Genomic DNA, 20,026 nt, shown 5'->3' with positions numbered 1-20,026 from the left:
AACAGATGAACCCAGACAACATCTAATGTGTGAGAGACATCCATTCCATCCAAAAGTCTTCAGTATGTAATGTCTTTTTAAATATAGGTGTTCGGTTAATTAACTGCTTTGAGCTGCTAATCACTCTGATCATTAGTTGTCAGCTAGACCAATGACCCTTTGAGTTGTTTGTTTGGATCGCGGCCCAGTGAGAAGTCTAAAGTAAAGAACAGCTGTCTAACCCGAGTGTGATTGAATATCCAGAACAGACGTGTCCCTGCTAATCTGTCTTTATTGTCTGTGCTCAGATACACAGTAATGCACACTCTCACAGACGCCATTGGCAAGCCATCGTTGACGTCTGGTTTTAGCTACCACTAATTAAATGCGGGATTATGCTAATTGCGTTCTTGTGAAGCTTACACACAGAAGAATGTCAGTATGATTTAGCAATAGCCTGTAGGAACTTGCCTTTAATAGGTGCGAGATGTCAAGGCAGGGCAGCGGTGAATCGGTATAAATCACCTCATTTGGATGTACCTGCTCATGCCGCCTTCCGCTTTATGAAAGCAATCCACCTATTCTGTCAGGCAGGCCTTACATGTCATTTTTCAAACACTACTAGAAAGAACTGTCATCTTAAGGCTAAGCTTTCCCATGCTACTCTTTGTTTAGAGGTAAAAACAACCTTGAATGTAAGAACCTTACTAAGAACACACTTATCGAACAATGTAGTAAAAATAAGCTGAAGGAAGGAGATGAACGCCCATTTTGTAGAAAACAAAACTTTATTTAAACACCATGTGACCCCTATTTGCCACATACATTGCACAGTAAGGAGGAGAAGTCACATCATTGGGCATCATGTCACATTGGCTACTGTAAATGCACTGGTCTAAGGTCCCAAACCTTGAAATCAACATATTTGGTGACATAAAACCATTCTTTCCTTTTATCCTCTGAAAGTGGTCTCAACTTGATAAACAAAACAGAAAAAAAGAAACAAACAACGAAAAAAACAAAAAACAATACAATTAGTGTTCATCCTTCCAGCTCATTTGTCCAAGGTGTGTGTGTGTGTTTAGGGCAGGGGTGGGGAGTATGTGGGCACATTCACTGGCCGTTTCTACACTGAGTATTCAGAGGAAATCTCAGACTGTAGTTCTGCTACATCTGAATATCCCTCAAGAGTAATGAAAGGAAAAAAAGAAACATACTAACAGCATCAGAAACTTTACAACAAAAAAGCAATACAAAAAACTAAACATCTATGAGACACAGAATGACCCGGTGCAGTAGTGATTAGAGTCTGTCGGAGAGAAAGCTAGAGTTGATAAGATACTGAGATGACCTGCCATTTTGTGCAACAAAAAAAAACGAGGCAGAATATCAGACGTGTTTGCTAAAAATGAGGCAAAATCCACAATCATTGAGCCGAATCTCTGAAAACGAGAAAAAAAGACTCATGAGGAATGGGAGAAGAGCTTGTCTTCTTGTAAAAATAAGGAAAGACAGGAAGTCGTATTACTGTGTTTGGTTTTGGTCCCCTGTGTACAAAACGAAAAGATACATATTTATTTACATATAAATGGAATACAAAAGAAAGAACTGACTTGCCAAGGCACCTTGAAATGCTTTACATAAAGGAATCCTCATCAATTTGATTTACATTTACCAAAAATAGAAATGATCAGGCCATGCTTGTTTGCTTTCTGTTGCTCAGTCAAGTTTTTTTGAACTCCCTGTGGAGTTCAGTTTTGGGGGGCAAGAAACAAACATCGATGAAGCTTTTTCATTCATCCATCCGTCTTTTCTGTCTTCAGGCGAGGAGCTGTTTGGCCTGCAGCTCCATTTCTGCAGCCCTCTTCAGCGCCACGTCAACCAGCAACTGGAAGCCGCTGAAGTCCTGGGTGAGGTCGGGCGGGGTGGGCGGCGGGGTGTTGAACAAGCCGCTCTGGGGGCTGACGTTCCCCTCCCCGCGACACCCGAACAGGCCGGCCGCGTCTGTGAGCGGCAGCTCCGTGGCCCCCTCCACCCCAAGGCGCGTCGACGTGCCGATGCCTTGCGTGGCTGTGGTGATGGTGGTGTGGCAGATGACGGAGGGTCTGGGTAAGACAGGTCCGGGTGAGGGGGGTGTTTTGGGGGACAGGGCCTTTTTGGAGTAACCGTTAGAGGTGGGCGTGTTGCTGGTCGGGTGAGGCGAGCCGGGTTCGTAGCTGCTGCGGTCCTCTCCGTTAGCGAGCAGACCGTGTTTTGGGGACTGGGAGTTGTCACTGAGCATCTCGCCGCCCTTGCTGCCCCGTCGTGAGATGGTGAACTGGTTGGGGTCCTTGCCGTCTTTCCGGAGCATCTCGGGAAGGAGTCGTCGCCGGGCGTTTATAAACCAGTTGCACACCTGTGGAGAGAAGAACAGATTATGATACACCACCATACATCACATACAATAATATATTGATATCACAAGACCATTTTTCTCCACCATACTATGTCATACATTTTTATTCTGTTATCAATATTTTTATTTACTTCCATAACATATATTATGTCCTACAATCCAATCATGTACAAGCAGATCATCTAAATAAGCTAAACAAGCTGTCCTACTTTGAAAATGTTTGTTTTGTGGTTTAAAACAGTGAATCAGAAAAAAAAAAAAATTTTTAATTAATTATTATATTAATCAATTTTTAATTATTTTTTAAGTTTAATTATTCTTAATTTAAAAAATAACTTCAATTATGATACATTAAATAGGTAACAACTTACAACATTTTATTTTATTCATTCTGTCTAACTTTTACCACTTCTTAATTTTCCAAAGTTCAAAGCCTATAGTCCTAAAAAACACTTTAATTTTGTTTACACACTGTCTCGCTTGAGTTTAAAATGGAAATTCATGATGCTGTATTGAGTTAACATGTGACGGTTCTCTGAATCTATTTTTGTTTTTCCTCTTTTAAAAAGCTGAGCTGGCAGTTGAAATCAGGAAGCTCTCGGCGGTGAGGATTTCTCTCAATCACCTAAGTAACAGTTCACCTTTATCCCTCAAATTGTGCTCTTTGTTGGGCCTAAGGCCTTTAGGCCTTAATCATGCTAATAGTGCTGTATCTTTCATGGCTCTGGTGAGTCTCACCTGAGGGGGCGTTGAGATCTACTCTAATGCAAATCCAACATTTCAGACTACAGAAAACACATGTGAATGCTTGACTTCAGTGTGGATCTCCACAAAAGGCCAATTACTACCGTGAGGTAACAGCCGACTGCTAACACCTTTAGTTTATATCAACAGTTGAACTCTGTTGGCCTTTATATTTGATGCAGATTGCGCACCACAGGCAACTGATAATTTACATGAAAGTTTTACTAAAAATGCGCACAGATTTAAAATCTAAAATAAACTAATTAATCTAGGACCATCAAATATTATATAAAAAATAAAAAAATTCTTTATACATGTGTAATCATTCTTAATGTCGAATTTTATTTTATTTTATTGCCTATTTTGATGATAAAAGTACTTGTACACACCCAGGCAATACTGTAAATGTTAACAACCCCAATTATATTTCAAACTTTAAATTTTCAGCCTGGTATATTTAAACTTAGTACACTTGCTACAAAATAAGCAAAGCTGTTTTTCCTTTTACAATTCTATTCTGGCATACATTCCTAATACACACACAATGCTATAATGAAATAACTTGAGTTCTAACTTTTCTTTCTCAGTATCTAAAGAGCCTGGTTTCAAGATTCAGTCCTCAGTATGGTAATGTTCCTGTATTGTCTCCCAGCGAGTCTCTTCAGAAGAGAAGCCTCTTTGGCTCTCTGGGTAATGGGGCTTATATTTCAAACTTTAAATTTTCAGCCTGGTATATTTAAACTTAGTACACTTGCTACAAAATAAGCAAAGCTGTTTTTCCTTTTACAATTCTATTCTGGCATACATTCCTAATACACACACAATGCTATAATGAAATAACTTGAGTTCTAACTTTTCTTTCTCAGTATCTAAAGAGCCTGGTTTCAAGATTCAGTCCTCAGTATGGTAATGTTCCTGTATTGTCTCCCAGCGAGTCTCTTCAGAAGAGCAGCCTCTTTGGCTCTCTGGGTAATGGGGCTGTATTGTGTATCCAACGGTCCGCCTGAGCCTGGTAGTCTTCACTATGTTAATGTGTGTGTATTGTGTCTCCCTATTGTTAGTGAGACAGCTGGCTGAGCGCAGGGGAAATTCCTGGCCCAGTGTCTGAGCAAGTCTCTCTCTCTCTTTCTCTCTCCCTCCTCTCTCTTTCAATGTGGCCACATCTCAGATGACTCAAAACAGTTATTCACTCATCTGTCCACAGGAATTCTCTCCATTGACTGCATTCACAGGAAGTGTTGTTTATATGACGCTAAAACTCAGCGGGAACAGAACGCGTGATCTTAAACACAGTAGCGCTAGCAAAAAGAGCTGACTCTTTCTTTCTTCTGATGCATTTTTTTGGCTCTCTGCTAGTTATGACATTGAACCTTTCGGTTTCCTTCACACGTCAGTTGAACTAGACATTGATGACAGCTAACTGCTCTCCTGTGAAGCATATAAACATATTACTGATCAACAAAGCAGAAAACTGAAAAATTCCCCTTTGCATTCTTGACGGAAACAAGCAGTCGTGAGAAACTTCAGGCCTTCTCTGAAGCATGACTTCAGAAACTGCTTTGGGTCATTCAAACCCTTTTTATTCAGGGTTCCCAAACCTTTTGGCCAATGATTTTCCATGACTTTCAGTCCATTTTTTTAGATTACATCTTTTCATTTATTTTTTATATACAGCGTTTTAGATATAGCATCCACAAATGCAATTTCAAGACATTAAGGGTGCTTTCACACCTGGCCTGTTGTTTCGGAACCTGGCGCGTTTCCCCCCCTAGCTCGGTTCGTTTGGGCATATGTGAACACGGCAATCGCGCCCGGATCCGCGCCAAAACAATCGGTCCGAGATCGCCTGAACGAGGTGGTCTCGGCTCGATTGAAAACGAACTCTGGAGCGGTTCGGTTGTAGTGAGAAAGCAATCCGATCCAACGGACCAACGAACCAGGCTATATCACAATTTATGATGGGTAATTACGTAAGTTCCGTGAAAAGCATTAGCTTTGTTGTTTTGCTAATACCTCAAAATGAACCTGTGAATGTCTGTGGGTGAGCACGTCTTTGCCATTTAAAAATTAAAGCTCACTTTGTTTTATAATGCCGTCTTATTGCTCTTCTTTGTAGTAGGTGCATTTTAAAAATGTTTTCCCAATCAATCCTGGACTCCTGCTCAAAATGATAAATTATTATTAACGACAGCTACAAAAAACCCAACAATAAGCCCGCAAAGCTGTTATTGTTCCATTCTGACAGATGACAGCTTTCTAAGTGGAATCCCGGAAAATAAACCGTGAAACTTTGACCAATGAGAGAACAGTTTACTCGCGCGTGACTTGTATTAACAAATTTGGTCCGTTTAGAAACTTTGCTGTGTGAAAGCGAACCGCACCAAGAATAAAAAGCAACATTGTAATAATTTTAATCCCTGTTTCGGAACAAAGCAATCGATCTACAGGTGTGAAAACACCCTAAAATACTTCAGAACAAACTAAAACTAGAAAAATCTTCACTATAGAATTTTTCTGTTTTCAGATTTTTCTAGACCTTGAAACAGTGTTGTTTACTAAACTATTAAAAATCTTATTTATTTATTTATGTATGTATGTATTTATTGTAATTTAAATATAAAGTAAAATAAATCTTAAAATAAAATAAAATAAAATAGCTAAAAAAAAATGAAAACAAACCATTAATAAATACTATAAGAGTATATAAATCATAAAAAAAAATAACACAGACTGAAAGTTAACACTCCCTGACAATCCAAGTTTTCCATAATCATTGGAACTTTGTATATTCTGATTGGTTGGGTGACATGCAGTTTTTCTTTTGTTTGTTTGGTGTGTTTTTTAGTTTCCTTGGACTGTACTAGGCCACATACAAGCACTTTCTGAAAATGTTCTGTACCTGTAGTGTGGAGAGATGGGTCTGCTTGGACAGCAGGGCTTTTTCCTGCTCTGATGGATAGGCATTGTAGCGGTGTTGGTAGAGCCAGTCCCGGAGTATCTGTACTGACTCTTTGGGCAAGTTTCCTCTCCTCTTCCTCTTCCCTGACACTCCTCCATTTGACGAGAGGTCAAGAGGCACATCCAAACTGTCCTCGTCCTCTGTCTCACTTCCGGACATCGCCAACGCACCTGTAGTCATGAGACGTGAAATATTACCATTTAAAAACTATGAATTTTACAACATTATTCCTTTTATATGTGCACACGAAGGCTCTGAGAACCAGAAAAGGTATGAAGTTAGGTTTTTTGTATTAGCAATGTGTTTGTAATAGTCAATAAGCGTGTTTCAGGGAACGAGTAAGCTGGGAATCAGTGTGTACCCATGTGTGTGAAGGAGGACAAAAGACACCCAGTCAAACATCAACCCCCCAATCCCTGCTGAGGACCCTCCTCCTCCCCCTATCCTACACACACTGTCTCTCCCTCCAAAATGCCAACCACTGAACGCTACACAACAGCACCTGGCTGTCTGTATGCATGTATAAGCGTGCGTCTGAGAGAGAGAGTGTGTGTGGCAGCTGATGTGTCACATCCCTGCTGTCAAGCAAAGCCATGTGATTCATGGTTGGAGCGGAGGCGTCACAAAGACTGTAAACGGTGTCAATGTTTCATTGTGCCTTTGTAAATACTGTACGAACGCTCACAAAAACTGGAACAAACTATGGTTAAAGACTGTTTTGCTTCAAACTCACTTAAAGGGCCAGTTTACCTATTTTCACACTCAAACCTGCATGACTTTTTTTCTATGAAACACAAAAGCTGATGTTAAACTGAAAAATAGTATCATTCACTATTCACTTTAACAGTATGAAAAAGGTGAATCATGACTGACTGTAACTAATGCCTACCATCCCCTTTTGTGGAAGACAGAAAGTCATGCAGGCTTGGAATAACATGAGGGTGAGTAATGATGACAGAGTTGTGATTTTGGGCAAACTATCCCTTTAAATGCTGATCTGACAACTTTTTCCTGTTTATACTTATGACTTAAATATTATTACTTGTTCCTACTTATCATAAACCGGTTAGTTTGTCAATAACACGTTTCACTCAGAGTGCTGATGGGGCTGAGGGGAACTTTCAGCACTCTGTTAGTGAAACAAAACTTTCCCCAACTTCAGCTCGAGCGTGTGGGACTCTTCACGGTCTAAAAACGAAACAAGTGAAATCACATATATATCAAGCTTTAATGTTGTGTGAGAAAACGACTGAACTTGTGAAGATGAAGAGTAATTGTATCGTCGGCCTACATGAGGAGGAGGAGGAGGAGGGGGAGGGGAACCTGTTGCAAATCTCAAGACCGAACAAAAGAATGTCGCTTGTGGGACATTTCAAACTGTTTTTTCGACTTTTCACAAGATGAAAACTTATGAAATCACGTCAGGTGACAGATGAAAGGCTGACACGACTCTCTACACGGTTAGACGCCATAATATTTGAGAAACATTAACTTAATAACAGAGAATAACTCGGGCTCTATTGTGTGCTGTGAGAAACACGAGGTCGGAGGGAATGTGAAAGCGTCGCCTCGAGGAAGCAGCGCGAAATACACAAACTTCACAAAAGGAGGTCAGGAATTATTGTTGCACATTTTAGACCGCTACACAATGTTCAAATGCGTTGAAAGCAAAAAAAGAGTAGTCGTCAAATTAAAAACGACGCTTGGAAAGTTCCCTTCATGTTCCTATAACAAAACTTGAGTCAGTGTTATGAGAAACTCTGAGCGAGTGAACATTTTTTTCCAAGCCAAAGGCGTTCAACTATTACACGAAGGCATTTTATACCTACTGCACAAAAAAAACATTAGAAGAGTTACATTTGAGACTATTTGAAGTTATAGTTGTAGGCTTCGTGAAACAGCACTTTAAAACATCTCAGATAAATACGACTATAACATAAGCATGTCTGTACAAAATCAAAGCTTTTATGTTGTGAATAAAAAAACACGCGTGTTAATAACGCGAAACGGCTCGTTGTGACAGCCCGCCAGCACATGGTGAGAAAAAGGCTGTTTTGTCTGCAGCGGAAAACAATAGCAGTATGACAGACATTTTCTGTTCAACCATCATCGACAAGTTCTATCCAGTCATTACAATCACCAATAAAAATCGAACATATATCGCCGCTATCACCCATATCGCGAAGATACATACCCTTTTTGGTCTTCATGTCCGTCAAAATTCCCCTTTTCACGTTGGCAACAAGGAGGTCGATTCTTCCTCGCTTTAATCACACACAACTGTATTATTCCAGATTGTTACAAAGTATCGAGCGAAATATGTCTTTTTGTCGAGGAATCGCCGCGGAGCGCGTTTTTCATTTGTCGGAGACGCAACACATTGTCGGATACCTGGGACAAGCTGCGCGTCTCATTCAGTGTGTTTGATGTGGAAACTGGGTGACAGCTATCTTTGACAGCTGCGTGACTCAACGCGGTTAGATCCTCCCCCTCCGAGGGCAAGAGGGAAAAATCTGACATCAGACATACAAATACAAAAAGGATAAAAAGAGACAGAAAAAGGGCTTTTTTGACAAACCGATCCAAATCTTAAACGTGTGTAGAGAAAGATCCAGCGCGCGGAATGTGTTTGTGGAGACGTGTTTTGGACATTGAATTGGATCTAGTTCCTGCACGTTTCCCTTTAATGACTGCGGCAGAGAGACAGGAAGCTGGTTTATTATGAATGTAGGTTAACATTACCAAGAGGCAGACACATGGCAGGGATATATTTGGGACTGCTTTCATCAGCATACTTCTGTTAGGCGCTCTACTCCAAAACAGTATTTTAACGGCGCTTTGTTTATCTGTCACTGAGATGTTTGCATGTTACTCGTGTTTATATGGCAAAAATTGTGTTACTGCAGGATAGTGTTGATGTGTTATCAGGTGCAATGCGGCATTTATTTCAGGTGACAGATGTCCATGATGCTGTTGCAAGAATGCAAATAGGGATTGAATTCGAATGTATTAATTTTGGTTCCCATTTTTCTTAACAATTATAGTTTGATTAATTATTCTTTTTGAGCGTTTGGTGAATACTCTAGGAAATAAATGTGGCTCTTATTAGTCTTAAATGATGACATAATTTCAAATTTAACAGAACAGTAACACATCAAAAACCAGTTAACTACAATTCTTGCAAAACATGTTTACCTCTTACAGAAGCGATCAATGCAACCCAACAGTTGGCCGTATTGATATTAAATAAAAAATACGAAATAAACAAAACTTTCTTTTTTATTTGATACCACTGATTACTACAAAACATAGGTTACTATGTGCATTTAAATTATGTGTAATTTAATCTCGCGAGTTTTGAGTAAGCCTACAAATAACACAGTGAAAGTTTTTTTTTTTTTCGATTTTACGTCACGAAAGTAATAACTTGCTGTCAAGAGAGTGAGTCAGATGTATTCAATAAAGTGTTTTGATTCACTATAAAGAGTCATTCATTAGATTAATTTGACCAGGGACGTTAAATCTGTGCGAATCACTAAAAAGAGCCGACTCAGAGTCATTGGTTCGAAAACCGGACTACACTGGTTGAGCTGTACATGTTTTTAATTCATTAAAAAGAACCGACTCAAAAGAGTCATTTGTCCGGGATTCGGGACTACACTGGCGCTTTAGATTTAGTAGCGGTTGTGCGCTGCCGATTACATAAACACAGTCATAAAATGTGCGCTCCGAGTGTTCTAGAACCTTTAAATAATTCGAACGCCATGAACAAATTTACAAAATGGAACAGTTTCTGATTCTGAGTAAGTATTAGTTCTCGGTTCCACAGCAGCTCCATTTGTAAACCGTGCGTGATGCTTCCTGTTGGCGCAGCCCTGCGTGATACCCGTTTGACCGTTGGGATTAAATGGTTGTAAAGCAAGAATCGCTTGTTTCTTCAGCTGTCCTGATGACGCGTCCCTAATTCAAATCACAGCAGTCTCAGAATTCTTAACGCTGATTATCCCTCTTGCGTATGGAGCCCTACGTTCATCTGTTGTTGTTCCAGTCTGGCGCATAAACCAAAACAGTTCAGATTTTTGCGTCAAATCGTGCTCACATGCACGTTAGTGTATCCATCACTCACATTATTAGATATGTGTCAAAACATATGATTCAGACACAGACCTTCAAAACCAAGCGTGATCTGCTTGTCAAAACACCGAAGCACATGGTGGTAAAGGCTTTAGAGAGCTGTATTTGGAGTCTGTGGATGTAGGTCAGGTCGTTGACTTTTCCATGCGAGGCGTGCATGCGTCTGGCTGGCTGGCCTTAATTCTCAATTTACTGCCGATCATAAGAGCACAGGTTATTCTGACTACATACGCGTAAACAATAGCCCATGTTTGCAGCAATCGGATATTATAACAAAAATCTTATCATCGCATCGTCCTTGTTAAAGGAAATAATTAAAACTCGGTGAGGTAATGTCTTTATGTTGATTGTCTCTGCAATGGATCAGAGAAAACGTGATGATTCACGATATCTCATAAACCTGAGACAGCTCACTTTAGATTGTGTAACACTCATCGCAGTCAAAAAGGCGTGTTACTGTTATCCGATAAAGAGAGACCAATAGCTCCCCCTGGCGTTATATCGCGCAACTGCAGACGTTTTGCACAAAAGTGTAGAAGCATTTGCCTGCTACCTATTGGTAAAAACTCGTGTCTTCATTTTTCAGATAAAATAAGATACATAAAAAAAATCGATATATTTTCATTCCAAGTGAAGTAAAGAATTCCAACAAATAAGTCGCGTAACCCTTGTTATTCTGTTCACATATCTATGCATTAAATAAAATAGGCAGTGTCTTAAGTGATGTCTTTTGGAAGGTGCAGAAGATATTCGAGATACATGAGATATTTTCCCCTTCAGTAACACAAGCATAAAGGGCCATATCGACTTCCTGTTCAGTTTATGGAGACATGTCAGCACAGTGAAACTGAGTACACAGTGGAACTATGTATGAGAGTTATGTGGAAGCTATTTAAAACTCATGTCGTTTCAACTGACCTTCAATTTAAAGGTGATCTGCCCAGTGACATCATTTCCTCTGTAATACTAATATTTTTTATACAGATAGATAGATAGATAGATGAACCACTAAAAAACAAATGACAAATTCTCAGAACAGGTGCAGTAATACGGTGTTGAGACTCTCCTTGCAGAATATGAGTTCATGAGTCAGAATGTTCAGGAACTCTGGAATTAGTTAGTGTGTGTAGCAAAATGTTCACAATTTCTTGAACTCAGTGACAAATGGAAGTTTAAAACCATATAAGGAAAAACAGGAGATGAAGGGTACATCGAAAAAATTATTTGCGTGTCTGTTATGAAAAAATAAAGTTATTGGATTGAAGCTTTGGTTTGATGTCGCGCCGACGTGACGTAATTTTCTTAGAAAAGTCTTTAATATGCTTAAGGCGATTCATAGCCAACTCTTCTTGATAAAGTAGGACCAATGAAGTTTTGTGTGAGGCGGGACTTCCTCGCTGTTGAGAAGCAGTGTGGTCCGCAGAGCTGTATGGGAACCCGCGGCCTCTTGGCAAGCTGCACGCATTCCAATCTGGCGACGCCGCCCTGACGCGCGCGCTAGCGTAAACACGGACAGAAGCGAGAGAAACGCCGAGAGTTCCAGTGACACATCACATCACATTCCCGCGAGCTGCGGGTCGTCTCCTCGGCTCGGGCGGTGTGTCAGAGACCGGGGGGTCCGGTTACCACCAGTGCTCGGGCTAAAATTAGGGTTGCTTTGGGGCTGACGCAAGAAAACTCTGTAGCAGCAGGGAACGAGGATCCATGGAAACGCGCCCTACACATTCACTGCTATTGATGACAGAGAGTATTTTTGGACTGTGTTGTCATCATTGGGTAACAACGAGGCCAAAAACGTATTGTATAAAGGGAGGACGTTGAAAATGCACTTGTACAGCAGCGCGTTAACACACTACCCCGGCTCCTCTCGAAAAGTTTCCGTAACTCTCAACAGTGTCGCCAATAACGCACCAGCGACAAGTTCCAGCTCTTTGGAGGTGGTCCGAAACGCCGTTAACGGAAGCGCCACTGAAGCACACACGGGATTTTTGTCTCGAGGGGGACAGACTGACGCGAACATGCCTGCGTTTTCATGTTATGAGGCCACCTCGATGAGCCCGGTTTTCTACACTTCTACCGCGGAGATTATCATCACGCGACCGGATGGCGTGGAGAGATCTGTGCCCGTTCACATCGTGAAGGAGCCGCGCACAACCCGTAGACCTCTGGAGACGCTCTACAACCGAGTTTCTTACGCAGTCAACGGAGATGATCATCACCACTCTGATTCTGTCTTAGAGTTAGACCCCAGAAGAGACGTTTTTGGGGATGACAACGATGAGATAAGTGAGAAAAATTCAATTCACTATGATAGTTTTTTTGATAATGATAGTTACAGAGTTTATGAGAGGAGACTCGAGCCATGTTTGCAAAGTGATGCCACACCCTCCAGAACTTTTGGAAGTGTACCTGCTTTTTCATGTTATGAGGCCACCTCGATGAGCCCGGTTTTCTACACTTCTACCGCGGAGATTATCATCACGCGACCGGATGGCGTGGAGAGATCTGTGCCCGTTCACATCGTGAAGGAGCCGCGCACAACCCGTAGACCTCTGGAGACGCTCTACAACCGAGTTTCTTACGCAGTCAACGGAGATGATCATCACCACTCTGATTCTGTCTTAGAGTTAGACCCCAGAAGAGACGTTTTTGGGGATGAGATAAGTGAGAAAAATTCAATTCACTATGATAGTTTTTTTGATAATGACAGTTACAGAGTTTATGAGAGGAGACTCGAGCCATGTTTGCAAAGTGATGCCACACCCTCCAGAACTTTTGGAAGTGTACAAAAACCCTCATCTGATTCATATGAAAGTCTTAAAGACCCAGAAAGGCAGGAAAGTGTTGAAGATGATAATCCAGTCTTCGAGCTGCTCATCCTTCAGGAGCCCACTGCGACTCCCAACAAAAGCGACATCGACAACAAGGTTACCCGTTACCTGGCCGAGGTGGAGAAACAGAACAAATACCTCCATGACAGGCAGAAATACCGCTTTCACATCATCCCAGATGGGAACTGCCTGTACCGGGCCGTTTCCAAGGCGGCTTATGGAGACCAATCAATGCACAAGGAGCTGAGAGAGCAAACCATGCACCACATCGCCGACCACCTGGAGGAGTTCAACCCCATAATCGAAGGTGACGTCGGGGAGTTTCTGATCAACGCGGCGCAGGACAGCGCATGGGCTGGCTATCCGGAGCTGTTGGCCATGAGTCAGATGCTAAACGTGAATATCTACTTGACCACTGGGGGTAGCGTGGAAAGCCCAACGGTATCAACCATGGTGCACTACCTGGGTGAAGAGGACTTGTCTAAACCGGCTGTATGGTTAAGCTGGCTCAGTAACGGTCATTATGATGTGCTGCTGGACAGCTGCCAGCCCAACCCGGAGTATGATGACTGGTGCCGTCACACCCAGGTACAGCGCAAAAGGGATGAGGAGTTGGCCAAGTCCATGGCGGCGTCCCTTTCCAAAATGTACATTGAGCAGAACGGCCTGCACTGAAAGCGATGGACTCAATTGAAGAATGTACCTGGGAATACTGTAACTCATTCTGATGTTTCCAAATGGATTGCACTTTGATTCCTCAAGTGATTAAATATTGCCTTAATTTATTACATTTCTATCTTTGTGTGTCTTCATTTTTTCCATAAATGTGTTGAAGTGCAGTGCACAAGATGATTTGTGGTGTGATATGTAAAATAAGGACTGGGTCTGAGCGAATGTTTCTTAGCCTTGATTGCATGTTTGTCTACAGAAGTTTAAGTCTTGTATGTATATTTTTTTTCCTGTATATAGTTTTGTTATCCGTTTTGCAGAACTGTTTATCCACCTGAATGGAATATGTCGCACTTATACAAACATTTCCAGCAGTTCTTGTTACTGTTTATGTGTGAATGTGTTTTTTTTTCTTTTTAGTCCATTACCTGCACTGTTGTGTTATATACTAAACTGATGGTTCTTTTATGTTCAATTGCCTGAAATCTATTTTGCAAATATGTATTTTTGAATAAATTCTTTTGAAACAGTTTTACTTTAGTATCATTGATATACACTATTAAAGTTTTTGTTAATATTTTGAATTGATTTTATATTTTCAGTTTTTCTTTGAATTTTGGTTAGGTTTATTTTGATGTTTTTGTCATTTTTATTATTATTTTTTTTTCATTAAATTTATATATTTGTTTTAAAATATAAATATTTTTATATATAATAAATATTTAGTTTAAAAATTAAGTATTAAAATAACTAAAATATTTGAGTCCGAAATTGTTTAAACTAAAATATTGTCAGAGCAACTAGCTGAAATAAGTTATATATATATATATATATATTATTTCAGTTAATGTTTCGTTTGTTTCAAGAAATTAAATGAAATAAAATTATGTCATCATTTACTTACCCTCATGTTGTTCTAAACCTGTAGATTTAAGATACTTGAGACTTGAACTCGACTTGGATTTGACAAGTTGGACTCGGACAACACTTTGTATGACGATAACTCATCTGTGGAAAACAAAATAAGATATTTTGAAGAATATTTCTGTCTATACAATGAAAGTCGGGGTCCAGTGTTGTTTTGGACCTGTTTGACCATAGTATGTAGACCAAAACAACAACACATTTTTCAAAATATCTTCTATTGTGTTAGAAAAATTTCATACAGGTTTGTAACATGAGGGTAAGTAAATGATAAATTTTTTTTTTAATTAACCTTTAACAACATCATAAAGATTTAAACACCCAGTTGTATCTAAATATATACTGTAGAGTTTATTACCAACAAGGACAAGGTTGGACATCTGGTTGTAACATCTGTAAAAATGTCTTTAAGAAATGTTCTTTATTCCCAGAACATGGCTTTTACAAAAATGTTAACCTTTACAGACACAGCACCCTGTGAAAAAAAAAATGACTTAAACGTGTAGGAATGAGAGGAGTGAGTGATCTCATGTCAGTCAGTCTTGTGAGTGCATGTTCTCATAGACTGCTCTGAAGACTGACCTCAGTGTGGTTATCTCTATTTAAAGTGGCTCCTCTAAGGGGGAGATGGGGGTCTTCGAAGTTCTTTCCTTGAATAGAAGAATCGCTCTTTACTGTTGTATATGGGGCGGCACAATCTGGTATTACAACAGATGAAGCTTAGCTATTCATATGACTTTTTGGCAGCAGGCAACACAGAGGCACTATTATAAAATTATTGGGTTCACATCATAATGTTGCCTCATGTGGCCTGCACTTCACAAAATAACTGGTCAAGCCCAAATATTACTGTAATACACTCTTAAAAATAAAGGTGCTTCACGATGCCATAGAAGAATATTTTTGTCTAAATGGTTCCATAAAGAACCTTTAACATCTAAAGAACCTTTCTGTTTCACAAAAGGTTCTTTGTGGTGAAAGAAGGTTCTTCAGATTATAAAAAGGTCAGAAAGAGATGGTTCTTTAACTTTGACTGAATGGTTCTTTGTGGAACCAAATGTGGTTCTTTTATGGCACTGCTGTGAAGAATATTTTAAGCACCTTTATTTTTAAGAGTGAATGCAGTGACTTTTTAGTACATTTAGTTATTTTACTACATATATCCAGGAGGTTTATTTTAGAACCTCCGTGTTTTGTGGTATGTGTAATAATCTGTAAATATCTTACCATGTTCTTCTTTTTAATGTCTTTTTTAAAGACAATTTCAGATGTATTAACCACTTATCCACCAGTGTTATTTTAGTTTCAATTTAGTATATTAGTATCACTGAGATGCTACTAGCTTAATATATATATATATATATATATATATAATTAGTTTTTCCATTTTAATTAAACCTTTTTTATTCCTTTTTAATTTTGTCACTTTTCTGTTTTTTTATACATCAAGGTAAAGTAGGCCTAAATTAAACTGATAATTGTTGCTTTGGAAACTAGCTGAAATAAAACAACTTTTTAAAATATTTTATTATTGTAACAATATAAAAAGCCTATTAATAACAAAATATTTTATTTTATTAATGAAAAGTTTTTTTTAATGATTTTAGTTTCAGTTATCTATTATAACCCTGTTGTCCACATAAGGTGCGAGTACAGACTTTACCTATGAAAGAATCGCATCTTCCCCTTCTCTAATAGGCAATCTACTTCAGTCTGTGTGCATTGAATTTATTTAATACACGAGTTTCACAATTTGAGTTGAATTACTGAAATAAATGAACTTTTCCACGACATTCTAATTTATTGAGATGCACCTGTATTATCTATATTCAGAGATTTTGATGGTTTCTGTGTCAGACACTAGATGGCAGTATAAGCCAGGGCGCTCTATGATAGAATAGGTGCCTCAGAAATCATGCAGCTTTTTATGCAGACCATAGTGCATCGTTTGGATCATGCGACAGGACACATGAATAAACCTCGAGTCTATGACACATGACACTGTGTATGTGTGAGATGGAGCGTGTTTTCATCGTATGATACTGTATAGTTACCAGTAAGTCCAACTAATCAACCCACTGTTTTTAATTCTGCATCCATACTGCAAAAGCTCAAGGACTATGACATTTTCTCAGTTAGCTAAACGTCCATGGTTACTGCTTATATAATATAAGATATAGCTTATTGATTATGTTGATGAAACCACATTGTTTTAAATATGGGACAAAATATGCATAAATAAGATTACACCGCAAAATCTCTCTTTCAGAATAATCTGCTTTAAATTTGAATGACGTAATTCTGCAGTCGTGTGGACTTTTAAGTTCCTTTCTTATTTATTTATTTACTTTTTGGGTTGAAAGCCCCCTCGCTTTCTCACCCTCCCTCTGTCTCTCTCCTCTCTCATGAAGGAGTTTGTGTCCTCTGGCCATACATCCATAGCGCATACACCGACTCAGAGCTCCATGTGTTTTCAGCGAGACGGAAGCGGGAAATAAGCGAAAGTTTTGCGGATTTCTGGCCAGGGTCGAGCAGTCTGGAGAGGTGCAGAAGATGTCAGGACACCGGGTCCAATTCGCGGATCTTCCTTCTACCAGCGAGCGCAAAGCCAGCCCGAAAATTAGCAGTAAGATTTCGGAGTTTCTGGTTCCTCCGGCTGTGCCTCAAAACCAAGTGTGCTACCTACCTAGTCAGTCTTTTCGGTCATCGGAGGTGCTGAGCGAACATTCAAACACTCATATGATGCCCAAAAAGGCAGTCTAGGTAGGCAGCATACTTGGTTTTGACGCACAGCCTAAGAGTTTTAAGTTTAGAGGAGAGTGGGGTAAGCTGTGCCACTTTTTACTTAAGTTGGTCTCGAGGCAAAAATAAATGCGGTATTTTTAGTTTTAGAATGCTGTGTTATGCGATAAAATTATGATTTTTTTTAAAGAGGTCCAGTGGCACAACTTGCCCCATGCCAGGGGTAAGCTGTGTCATGTCAAGGGTAACACTGGGGAATTAGCCTAAATGATTTACAATAAAAATATGAACATTTACATTAAATTATGAACATGCGAAAGTCCCATTCCAACGTCTTATTTTATCATTTCTTTGCCTTTTTTTCACTTTCATAAATCAGGCCAGATAACCTGTTCATATTTAACCTTTAATATTAATATTTAAATATAGTAAACTTTTTTTTAACTTCCTGGATTTGGAGGCGAAGTTTAGTAGCTATTACCTACTATCTATTAGCTGAACCAATAGCACAGCTTAACGTGAAGCATTTGACACATGTTAACCCACCAACAACTAAAATTATTTTAAAAATGCATGCTATTTTTGTGGTGTTTGGCTTGTTTGTTGTTTGCTAAATTAAGGGGGCGACACAATTTACCCACTGACACATCTTACTCCACTATTCATTACTGATTTTGATCTTTGCTGATGTACGCTTCCAGTGACAGCAGTGGCTTTCTGCTGAATGAAGCTTATCAGAAAACTTGAACGAGAACAGCTGTTTCATATCTCATCACGGTCTCATAACCTTTAAAACCCTGAGTGAACATTTAAGTCATTCTTGCTTGTGTTGCTACATTTTCTGCTGTTGTAATTTCTGCTCTAATGTAAGGCATTTGTCTGTGACATTATAGCGGAGAGAAACAACCTTGCTGTGTGTGTATGTATGAAATGCTATTCTCGGTTAAATGTCATGACTAAAGTAGTACTAGTCAAACAAATGGGATTCCTTTTATAATTTGGAACCAATTCTAAAATATCCTCAGAGAATCAAATAAGATAAACTCAAGGTTTTTACCCAATTTATTTGGTTAATTTCATAGAACTTAAGTTCATCGAGTTCTTATTTGAGTCTTAGCAGATTCCTATTTGATCCCTTTAAACTGGTTCCAAATTATGATAGAGATTTCATTCGAAATCCTGTCCAATCCTTTAGGATTTTGAGAACATTCCTTTCAAACATTACTTTGAAAAGTTACTAGATAGAAATTTAGATTTAGACATCTAATTTATGAGCTTGTGTGCAAAAATGTCAGGAATCGAGGGCATTGCATAAATTCAAACTATCCCTTAGTGACCTGAGGAATCTCAGAAAAACTCTTTCACTGTGCTCTGTCTGTTATTTGCTTCATGGCTATTTCTAATCAGAACATGTGAAATGACTTTGAATGGCTTTGATGAGTCCCGTACACTACAACTGAATGCCTCCTGGACTTGACGAGAGAGTGGAGGTAGTGGAGAAATATATAAAAAAGAGCAATATAACAGCCTGAGAGCTGTAATATTAAAACGTTCTTGCTCATTCTCTCTCTTTGACTTTCTCTCTGGGTGCAAACCAGAAAAAAAAAATCCCCGCACTCACCCATCTGAGAAGTAGCAGACTATTCAAGACTACTGGAGGACTGCAAGCTCCTCTTAGTGAAATCTAGAGTGTCGCAAGGTTTCACTGTTTGGATCGCTTCCACTGATACACAATCTTAAGGACAGGAAGTGTTTGTCAGGGCTGCAGTGCTGCTCAGATAGAAGAGGCTGTTTGGAAAACACACATCAAGAGAGTGAAGTGGGTCATTGAAGGTTGTGAGCCTTTTAGACGCTTAAGAGAACTTTAGACTTAAGTTGTGTCTTAAATTATATATTAAACACTGTGTACTCAACCATCTAGTATTAATAAGTAGCCTACTATATACTATGTACTTGATCATCTCATATGAAATGTAAAATGTTTCTATTGGCTCAAATGGAATGCATTGCTAAAAAAACCTTTCATGTTATTATTTATTTATTTTTTTAATTCAAGAGAAAGTTTGGTGTTGCTGCTAGCTTTAGCATGGTAGCTAACCTGGGGTGTGTTTCCCAAAAACATTCGCCATCTATGGTTTGCAAGTTTCACCAACATGTTTCCTGAATCCACGGTTCCAGTGAACATCCGCAAACAGCATAGAAAAGTTTACAGCAATAATCTGACATTAACTGATTTCAAAATATTTAAACACTTGCTTAACATCATTAATGACAGTTCTAATCAACGGCATTCGAATGATGGATGTGTGACAAAGTTCTTGTTTTCAGGAAAGAATCATGACTAGCTAGCTAGTTTCTCCAACAATGCATCATACTACAATTGTTAAGCAGAGAATTACTTTGTTGTTCAGGAAAACAACTGCACTATTATGACCTACCTACCTTAATTTCAATGATTCCAACAGACAAAGCACAATGTTTGCTGATGGTAAAGCATTTAACTCAACCCAGCTTTTAGTTTCAGTAATTGTCACGCCCACTACTTTGCAATTTTTTGGGCCTAAAATCCCCTTACTTCCAAAATGTGGGGAAAACAGTGATAAAAAAAAAAGTTGGTATGAAATAAAATTTCACTATATCTATTTTCTA

General features: G+C 39.2%; 2 protein-coding genes across 2 annotated transcripts; one reads left to right on the top strand and one right to left on the bottom strand.

Annotated features, from left to right (window-relative positions):
• Positions 1-1,029: 1,029 nt before the first annotated feature.
• On the bottom strand, positions 1,030-8,859 carry LOC107754192 (homeobox protein TGIF1-like). Its single transcript, XM_016570552.1, has 3 exons — positions 8,272-8,859; positions 6,018-6,247; positions 1,030-2,374 (listed from the first exon to the last, which is right to left on the bottom strand). Exons 1-3 carry the CDS (start codon positions 8,285-8,287, stop codon positions 1,799-1,801), a joined length of 822 nt encoding a protein of 273 aa, XP_016426038.1. The 5' UTR covers positions 8,288-8,859; the 3' UTR covers positions 1,030-1,798.
• Positions 8,860-11,537: 2,678 nt separating this feature from the next.
• LOC107754191 (uncharacterized) lies at positions 11,538-14,208 on the top strand. Its single transcript, XM_016570551.1, has 2 exons — positions 11,538-12,493; positions 12,872-14,208. The coding sequence occupies exons 1-2, from the start codon at positions 12,035-12,037 to the stop codon at positions 13,715-13,717; spliced, it is 1,305 nt and encodes a 434-aa protein (XP_016426037.1). The 5' UTR covers positions 11,538-12,034; the 3' UTR covers positions 13,718-14,208.
• The last annotated feature ends 5,818 nt before the right edge of the window (positions 14,209-20,026 follow it).

The sequence above is a fragment of the Sinocyclocheilus rhinocerous genome, unplaced genomic scaffold, assembly GCF_001515625.1.
Source record: "Sinocyclocheilus rhinocerous isolate Xijiao unplaced genomic scaffold, SAMN03320098_v1.1 scaffold442, whole genome shotgun sequence".
NCBI lineage: Eukaryota > Metazoa > Chordata > Actinopteri > Cypriniformes > Cyprinidae > Sinocyclocheilus > Sinocyclocheilus rhinocerous.
Note: the sequence above shows the minus strand (reverse complement) of the source record. Positions and strands in the feature narration are given on the sequence as shown.